The 10,507-nt window shown below is 32.1% G+C and overlaps 1 protein-coding gene across 1 annotated transcript; it reads right to left on the reverse strand.

Annotated features, from left to right (window-relative positions):
• Positions 1-9,273: 9,273 nt before the first annotated feature.
• Positions 9,274-9,926, reverse strand: LOC132739461 (uncharacterized). The gene is made up of 2 exons (XM_060727180.1): positions 9,802-9,926; positions 9,274-9,664 (listed from the first exon to the last, which is right to left on the reverse strand). The coding sequence occupies exons 1-2, from the start codon at positions 9,924-9,926 to the stop codon at positions 9,274-9,276; spliced, it is 516 nt and encodes a 171-aa protein (XP_060583163.1).
• Positions 9,927-10,507: the final 581 nt, after the last annotated feature.

A 10,507-nucleotide genomic window follows, 5' to 3' on the forward strand; every position in this document is an offset into this window, starting at 1 on the left:
AAAACGAAATGTCCCATGTATGCCTTGTTATATTTAGTCAAAACTGGAAGTAAAGGAGAAAAAACAAAATGAAAACATGTCAGCTAATCCAAGTCTATTGGTGAATCATGTAATTTTTCCAGTTTGTATTAATTAATTTTAGCAATAGCCATGGTCGGTTATTATAATAGATCGCTTAAAACAATTATTTTTCCTGACAAAATAACTAATATATATCAAGCGGGGTCAACTATACTGATATGCCATTAAAACATACATATTTTGTGTGATGTGTGATACAGGGCTCAAAGTTGCGACTTAAATTCAGGTTTTGCGACATAAATTAAAAACCAGTGGCCATTTGGCGACCAAAAATATCCGCCCGGTTCGTTTTTAAAAATTCTACACCGGTTCAAAAATCTTTCAAAATATAAACAAAATGGCGGACTATTTAAACAACATGACATTTTTTGGTCCTATATTAATAAATACAAAGAAAAGACTTCGTCCAGTGGAAGTTTTATATGCCAAACTGCACAAGACAAATATGTTTAGTAATGTTTGTGAGAATTTTACATAACGCGAAGGTAAACTTATTTTGTTACGCCAATGTGAAAGAACTTTGTACAAGATATTCCTTTTACATATCCACTCAAAACGGAATGTACAATTTTTGAGATTTTAGTAGACTTGTCTCCCAAGAATCAATGAAAAAGAGAACTTAAGTGTAGAAAATATTTTAATAATGAGTGTGATGTGTCATTTGGACCGATATGACTGCATGGATGGAAATTATTTTTTTTTTTTTGCTAGATGTGAAACAAATAAAAACTTTTTCAACAATACACTTCTTTTATTATTTTCTGCAGTATATTTAATGTCAGAGAGAAAATATTCAGATATCTTAATGCTGCATTAATTTTTACTAACAGCGACCTGAATTTGAAAATGGCGAGTTAAATTCAAAGTAGGTTACCATTTGGCGACTTAGTCCAAAAGGCTATTTTGAGCCCTGAGATAAATGATTTAGTATATCTTATTTTTTCATCATTATAATTATACTCAAATATTCAATAGATTTTAAATTGCAGAATTTTTATTTCGGCGAATATAGTAAAAATTAACTTTGTGAGTTAATTTCCTGCTATACAGTACCTGGTACTCAGACTCGCACACCAACATATTTGCATGTTTTAATTAGGATATAAAATTTCAATATGATTATCTACATTAGTGGAAGTTGTGTTGTTAATTCATTCTAGCATCCATTTTATTTTTACAATGTTTTATTGTTGTAATGCACCTATTGTTCTTTAATTTGTAGCCTATTGGAGTCATGAAGCAAAAGGATTCATGTTGGAATTTTATAGGACTGTTCAAGTAGCAAGCCTTTAAGCATTACATGTGGAATTGATATTGAATAACGAAGAAATTCTTGATTTCCATTCAAAGTCAGGAATGGTGAACATTTAAAAAGCATCTCTAGTCTCATGTTGAAGAATTCATAATGCAGTCTTCAACCTGAAGAGTAATTTTTATAATTATTAGCTTCTTGCAGAAGAATTTATATTGGAGTCTGTAAATAGAAGATATTTCATATTGGAGTCTTCATTTAGAAGATTTCATATTGGAATCTTCAGTTAGAAGATTTCATATTGGAATCTTCATTTAGAAGATTTCATATTGGAGTCTTCATTTAGAAGATTTCATATTGGAATCTTCAGTTAGAAGATTTCATATTGGAATCTTCATTTAGAAGATTTCATATTGGAGTCTTCATTTAGAAGATTTCGTATTGGAGTCTTCATATAGAAGATTTCATATTGAAGTCTTCATTTAGGAGATTTCATATTAGAGTCTTATAGAAGATTTCTTTCTTTCTTTTTTAATTTATTAAAAAAAATTTAAATTGGGAAATTCCCTGTAGGATGATTCATTTTTGAGTGAGTCAGGAGATTATTTTGGAGTCTGTCTGCAGAAATATCTTCAAAAAATTCAATTTGGAAGTTAACCAGAATATTTCATGCTGGATTTTATCTTATGTGCAACAAGTTCATCATGGAGTCTTCCGTGGGGATAACTTATGTGAGAGTGGAATCTTCAAGCTTTTGTTTAAAATACTAACACAGAGAACAGTATTCAAATCTATAACTATTTTTTTTTCAAACTGAAAGACTCAATTTGAAATGACATTTTGTGGGTCAGTACCAAGGCCATGCTCTAGGTATGAACAGTTTCTAAGGTTGATATAACAGGACTACCAACAGCCTCGATTGAAGTCATCTTTTCGTAAGTTCTATGGTCGATAAAACGACTTTGTCAGCAAATACAATCTTCCACTGGGTCGCATGCTGACTGACGTTTTTCATACTAATTGTTAGACCGTAATGAATAACCTAATTGTCTTCAGCTTTTCTTCATTTTACCGATTACGACAAATAGCACACGGCGGGTGTGACTGGTCAGCAGAGGATGCTTACTCCCCCTTGGCACCCGAACCTATCTCTAATTCTTTTAGAGGTCTTTGTTTGCTTTGCTCCTGTATTTTGACTTTTGATTTTGAACACTGTTTATTATCACCACATGTCATCATCAAAACTAACTTTGAAAAAAATTATCTTGTCGAAAACTCTATAGAAAATATACTTTGATTTATCACTTCTTAGCTCAATATCACTCGTGTAATTTTTGATTGTACACTGTATTCTTAAACAATGTGACGTCATAATCAAACATTAAAGGTAGCTTTAGGCAGTTGATTGACATAGAATAAAAGAGTAAAAAAATATTTCTTTTGAAAAATGTGGAGTTGTTAATGTGAAGCATTTAATGCTGTTTTATTTGCTTTCATGAATTGATAAAAACCTATGTTCGAAAATGAAATGTTTGTTTGTTAATCTTTAGAGAACTTTTTTCTGTGTGTAAAGTTTTTTACACATCTTGTAATGATATGTTGAGCAGTTCACAATTAAAGTTTTTATAGAAAAGATTGGGGTTAACCAAGAGACATGGTAAAGCATGTGATAAAAAGAATCTCTCACCAAGGCTCAAGGATAGAAAGCACACTATGAGTTCAATAAAAATCAGATACCATAGCAAATCATGAGATTCTATATGTATCAACTGATCTGAATACCTAGAAAAGGACTATATGTTGTATTATGCATTTCTCGTCCCCAAAATTAAAGTTCTGTGATCTTTTTAAATAAGGTGGAATATAGTTGAAATCATATTGAAAGTAAGTGTGAAAAAGGTTTTCACCACAGTGACCTCATAATGTAGAAATGACATTATGAATTAATTGCCTTATTTCTTGCAGATGACCAGAGGACATATGGTTAGGATAAAATTAAAATGCAGTTATAGAGTCCTTGAATTAATTGATTTCACAGACAAATATGCTGAATGGAGTTACCGTTAGGGCGAGTGCAGCAGGAACTTCACATTTTGCATTTATCCTTGTTAAGACAACTGTATCCCATGGACTTTTCCCTAAAACAAAATCACTTGGTTGCACCAGGCTTACTGTCAGGGTCTCAATTCTCTCAGTTGCATGTCCTGCTTTATCTGTTGATTCATTTTTATCTGATTTATTTGAATTTCATGTCTATAATTGCAGAAAAGTTTGTCCTTTTCAGGACGGGGAATGTTTTTTGGTGGCATGCTGGCAGCTGCTTACCTTTTAAATTTCTGTGCACTATAAATGTCAAAGGACTATATATGGTTTCCGCTTAAAATGGCCCCCTAAAATGAACATTGTCATTTTACTGTAATTCTTTGTTTTATTTGTACAAATATACATTTGAAGTTATCTCATAATTTTCATTTTGATTTTAGTGCCCACAATTTAAAAATATGACATCATAAAGTTAACCTTTTCCCGCCTTCTTCTCATTTTTAGCATAAAACGGCTTGATTTGAAATAGTTTTTCTTTAAGGAAACATTGAGCGATTGCTTGAACAAAAAAAATATTTTCACCAAAGATATAACTCTCCAATACTTATAAGTGACAAAAAGTTCATTGTTGTTCAAAGAGTCGCTCTATATTTCTCATTCGAAAAAAGATAAGAAAAATGACCATTTTTGACTGATTTTAATTGAATTATAAAAATAGCGTCACTTCTGACGTCATATACTGCCAGTGAGTGCATATAAATCAAATAAATAGGTGAAAAACATATTTTATGTCAACTCTTTTATAAAATAACACAACAAATTAATGTACCTGAATCATTTAAAAAATAGCGAATTATGGGGGCCAAATTTGACTTATATCATATATAGTTCTTTATGGCATTAACCAACCGAAAAACACTGAACTATTTGATAAGATACTAAAGAAAACAAAGACATGATTATGCTTTGCTGTACAACTTTTGACTACTATTTTTGTGATTGGCTTCGGCCGATCACAGTTGTGTCCATATGAGGTATCCGGCAAATTTAACTATTTGCGCACGCATTGCGCCTCGCACTATTTTATTTACTATGCAATGACCACCTTATTTAAATCTATAAATAGATGAGGATTACTATAAACGTTACTCTTATCATTTTACCCTGATAATAAAACATTTTTAGGGTTACATACATAATAATTCAAATCACGTTTTTTTCATATATGAGTAAGAATATGAGTCGAAAGTATGATTCGCCTACTAAGTGTAAAGTTCATTCTTGCCTTGCCATTTCGGAAGTCATTAAAACGGTGTTATATATATTTTACTGCATGTAGCGTATATATATTTTACTGCATGTAGCATTTATTATATTAACAGAGTTGACCAATGGTATTACATGTCGATCATTCCTTTAAAAGGAATACTTGTTTATCCCCTCACGCAGCTTGTTGTGAGGGGGATATAGCATCGCTGCTGTGTGTGTATGTATGTATGTATGTGTGTCCATTTCAGCCTTTTAGCAAAATTCAAAGAAAACTCTTGCATGCATGTGTATCAAACTTCGTACACTTCATAAGCATGTTTAAAGGAAAAACCCTATTTATTTTCAAGGAATTCTGTTGTAATTTTAAAATATGTAGGACTTCCAGTTTGTGAAAGTAAACATTTCAAATCAACAACATGATATTTTGTTGGATGTAAGCCCTGTAAAGGTAAGAAGCAAACGTTTTTGAGAAATGGGGAGTTGAAAGGATGTCCAAAGTGAAAAACTGAAGCAAGCAGGAGATTAAGTTCACCCTAATTTTTTTTAATAATCGAAACAAGCAGCCGTCTAAGCCAAATTTCGGGCTACATTTAACAAATTACTTAGAGAAAAACAGGTTCATAATTCAGTAGATACTTTGACAACTATTGTCAACATGATTAACCGGGAATTCATTTCATGTTAATTGCTGAAGATATGTTACTCTTTTTTAAGAATATTGGGGTTAAAACTATGACATGTTAACTTGAGTTTTCTCATAGAGCAGACTATGAATCGCCAGATCTTCGCTATGTTTCCTTTTCAATATGAAACTTCAATTTGCCTACACTAATTGTCTACATGCGTAATGTATGTCACTGGATAAAGAGAATTTATTAAACTAAATTACTAATGTTTAACACATGTGTGGTGTGTTTTCCCTAGTAACGGTAGGAATTGTACAACTAAGTAAATGCACCCATCCCCCATGGATACACAGAGCGTGCATGGGGATAGGAATAAACAAAATATTTTAATTCAAAATGGTTTTCAAGAAGTTAAATATTTGGTCTCTTCAATTACATGTTTATTTCTGAATAATGCATTTCCCCGCACAATATTTTCATTTCGCGAGGGGATGCTCCGCTTTGTAGTGCCCTTGTTAAGCTTAAAATAATAGTGATTGTTAAAGCATTGTAGCGAAAGAGATTCCAAGCGTTGATGCTCAAAGTTAAAACATGTACCAGGTATTTTATAAGTGATGATATGCGCCAGCAGCTAGGGCACAGCATTTTTTATACCCCCGCAAACAAAGTTTAGGGGGGTATATTGGTTTCACCCTGTCCGTCTGTCTGTCTGTCCGTCTGTCCGTCTGTCTGTCCGTCCGTCTGTCCGTCTGTCCGTCTGTCTGTAGACGCAACTTTGTCCCCCCTATAGAATTTTTTATTACTGCATGGAACAGTTTGAAAATTTGTACATATGTTGAACACCATCTGAAGATGTGCACCTGCAATTTTTTTAAAGATCAGACAAGATTTAATGATTTTATGACAGTTTTCATTTTCCTTATTCTATATATTGTACACTAATGTTGAAAAGTAAGGGAGGTAATCCTTACAGATTTTATTAATTAATTAATAGAAAACACTCTAAAATATATTTATATAAATACATCCAGATGAAGGTTTTTTGTCTTTATGTCTTAATTAATAAAAAAAAATTATTTTTTATAAGTATTCTATGAACTGACAATGCAAAGTTTTTGTTTGTCAATGATAAATTCTTAGGAGCTAATAAGAACATCAAAGACAAGTGTGGCTGAATTCATCTGTCCCAAGGGAGCCATTATCTGAGCCATGGTTCAGATGGAGCATGTGTTTAGGGGAAATTGATAATCTGTAAAGTGGGTGATGGTTTTGGGGCTATTTTAAAACTGTTTCATGTAAATCAAAAGGTCTATCATTATAAGGTAATAAATAATTTAATTATTAATAAAGAAGTTAAACTATTTTTAGAGGTTGTTTAAATTTATTTGTCAAGTAAATTGATGAAGTGACCCTATTGGGCATTAATTTAAATGAAATTCAAAATTACTGATATGATTGTAGTGTTTTGGCAATTTTAAAATTGTTTGTAATATTAAATTTTCTTTTTTTACATATTTTTACATAGTATGATAATTATGGTAATGTTTTGGGAGTTTATTAAATTTAACAAGTTCATCAAAGAAAATCATAGTCCTATGGGATCAATTTTCTGATATGGAGTTCCATTGTGCCATAGGAGAAAGTGAGGAAAATTTGAAACAACTAATTGCATCTGTCAAGACTCTTATTAGTAAGATATTGAAAGTTTTATCAACAGAAGAGCATTGCTTGGCTACCGGTATTTCTATTCACTGCAAAGGGAGGGGTTATTGTCATTTTGTTGGTTTTTCTTTAAATCAATTAAATTAAGAAAATATATCATCAAATACATACATTTGTAAATGTATTACTGTTATAGATATGTATTTACAGTGAAATTCTGACAAGTTTGATTTTATTTTTTCTTTGTTAACTAATTTTTTTTTTTTTTTACAATTCTAGAATTTTTTTTTTGTATGTGTTCCAAACCTTTATTATTCAATTCAATATTTGTCCCATTTGAAATAAGCCTAGCGGGGGTATTAGTCCCATTAGGACAGTTCTAGTTAAATTTATGCACCATTATTTAATTGAATGCAACAATGGCAAAGAGTGCATGGTTATCCCAATCATTGCTTAAAGGTCTTGCGCAAGGAAATAGCCAATTAAACTTAAATTAACTTAGTCATTTGTAGTTCAATATATATAGAGACAATTTCTTTTCTTTCTTCCATATTTGGCACCTTTTTTTAGGCCTACAGTATTGAAATTGGACTGAGTGGAACTGAATTAAGGTATACCTCACTCACCTTGGCTTCTACTTTTTAAGAGACTACATCAAAGATGGCAACTTAAATGGTTTGTTAAACTTTTTACCGGTATATTGTTCATTTGGATTGTAAATTGTCATAGCTCAGTGGTTAAATTATTGGGCTTCTGAACCGCAGATCATGAGTTCGAATCCACCTGAAGCTTTTGTTAATGTTTACTGAATTAAATTTTTGAAATAATTTTTCAACCAAAATTGCACATTTGTTTGTCTATTTGACTTTAATACTTCCTAACTATTATCATATCTTTCATAATCAAGTAATTTTCTGCGGATTTGAGGAAATATTTAAAGGTGTAGTGAGCTACCTTAAATGGAATTAAATGGAACTATTTTTAGATGTGCATGATGCAACTTCTTGGATGGTGTTGAGTTTGTTTGTCAGCATGTGAAACCCACATGTATTTGGGGGTAGGTATGTTTACTATTTTTCTTAAAAGCTGCATAAGTGTTAGTTTTCCGATCCCAAATTTTTCTTTAAGCACTCAACAATGATTTCTCTTTCATTAATAATATACTGAGAGTATAAGTAATCAATTAAAGGGGCAACGAAAGATATTAATATAATTTGTAGAACTTGTTTATCAATCATTGTAAAATAAAAAAGGTTCAGTCAGTTTAAAGGGGCATCGTCACGATTTTGGTCAAAAATTATTTTTCCAATTTTAAGGTCAAACGACACGTTCCTCGAGAATTTTTTATGTATCTCCTCGTAATAAAGAGTTCCAATAGAAAATATTAATTTAATGATTACTTTAAAAATGATCAAAATTTACTTGGAATCGGTAATACGTCTAGATGGTTGAGTGGTTTGAACCGTGGTCGCTCACTTTTAGAAGCGTATAAGTTCAAGAGGTCCTGAGTTCAAAGCCCTGCCCAGGTGGAGATATAGTTCTAATATAGTGAATTTCACTGTGCTGTAGATGTATTTATTTTTATATCAGCAGTTCAAGGGTTTTTTCAAGAAGATTATATACTAGGAAATTGCATACTCTAGTATTTTGCAGAAATGCCTGGTAAGGTACCCTAATTTTTTGCAAGAAAGCTTGTCAAAGTAGTAGTAAACCATTAACAAATTCCTGGAAAAAGTTATCTAAAATTGAGGAACGTATGTGTTGTCTGACCTTAATGTTTACAATGCTTCAGTAAGGCATTTTTAATGGTCAGCCAAAATTTGATCATATAGTGGTCGTCTGGATTGGCAATCGTTCAGATTTTTCTTATGCACCGCCTTCTAAATGCGCATAAGAAATGGGTTCCCTAAAGTATTAAAAGTATTACAAGATGTTTATTCCATTTATTCAACTAAATTATTATAATTAGGGACACACTGATGATGTGTTGTATTATTAGAGGAACATGTAAATTGCAAGAACATGTTTCCAATCCTTTTGTGTAACTTATACAATTAAATATGTTCAATTCCATGTGTTGTAACCTCGTATTCAAAGTATGAACCTGTGAAAATTGTTTTCAGACTGTTTTAAGCAGAAAGAAAATAATTTATTTTTGAATATTGAAATTTCTTCAATTTTTGTAACCATTATGAGTTATTGTATTACAAATGCATCAATACCTATTTTATAAGGAAATACACGAGTTCTTATTAAAAAGCAGCACAAAATATTACTCATTTACATTTTTATTCTAATATGATTTGAATTTTTTTATGTACGACTATTAGTACAGAAATTCTAATTAACGATATCAATAAAAGAAAATGTTAGCTCGACGCCTTTGTTGTCGTTCTGTCTTTGAGTGTCAAAGAAGTGATGCAGGTCTTTGTGGTTTTCAATTACATGCCCTTGCTTTCCAGATGCACCAGAAGCAGCAGCACTGTCTCTATCACTGGTGAAATGGGAAATGATAAGTGGACGACCAATACTATGAAGCTCATTAATGCATTCCGCAGCCCATCTCTTTTCGTCTCCAATGGTGGTGTCTAGAGGAATTGTTGCAGTGCAGTCTTCATGTCTTGGGCAGGTAACTTCCTCTTCCTTGGCTCTAAGATGAATGCCTTTCCTGCACAGCTGTTTATTGCCACAAAACGCTGCCACAACATTCTTCTTCTTGGTAACATTTTCACTTAAAGTATATGTCACTTCAGCAAGGATGTCTCTAAAAATTGAAGTAGAAGGAAGAAATAAAAAAGGAGAAGGGGTCTGGGGGGTTTAGCTTATAGCTAGATTGTGTTTGAAATGCAATAATAGCAGGTTAATTACGTCATTTTAGGTGGGGGAATTCCCCGCCCTCGGGTCTTAGAAACAACCCTGGAGTCACTTGTGTGGCAGCATATATGATGCTGTTTTTCTGATGGCACTGAAGAGGACTTTGATATGCTGGGCATATCCTTCTGCTCTTATAGATGCATTGGCAAGTCCACATTTTTTATTAAGGTCTTGAATGTCCTGCCTTATTCTTTCCAGGGTTTTTTTGTTCACATTAGTGATGATTTTGCCTACTTTGTTGCAGGAATGTTGATGCTGGTTCGATGTTTGCACAAAGAAGCATACCACGCATACCCTAGTAAAAAAATTGCTACGAGGTAGTTAATATATTCAGTAGCATAAAATAATTTTCAATGAAATATTATATTTATAAGCCATATATTTACAACTTTTATATCTAAAATTATATCATACAATCGTTTAATTGAAACATTGATTAGATTTTGATAAATGTGGTCTCGAGTTCTCTAACGACTAATAATTCTTCATGTTGTTTGTTTTTTTAGGCAGTTGCAGTGAGTTTTTTTTCACTATCCCAAATGAAAAGAGGAATAGTTTGAAGACATTTATAGAATTCATGATGTTTTATAAAGTGGTCCCAAGCATATTGATTAAAAAACTACGATGCACATTTCCAGGTTTTGGTTCTCAACAAATAACTGGACAACTTATTGTGTGTGTTACCGTGATATGATTCCCA

The sequence above is a fragment of the Ruditapes philippinarum genome, unplaced genomic scaffold (assembly GCF_026571515.1).
Source record: "Ruditapes philippinarum isolate M1 unplaced genomic scaffold, ASM2657151v2 ctg6855_1_1_1_1, whole genome shotgun sequence".
NCBI classification, from domain to species: Eukaryota; Metazoa; Mollusca; class Bivalvia; order Venerida; family Veneridae; genus Ruditapes; species Ruditapes philippinarum.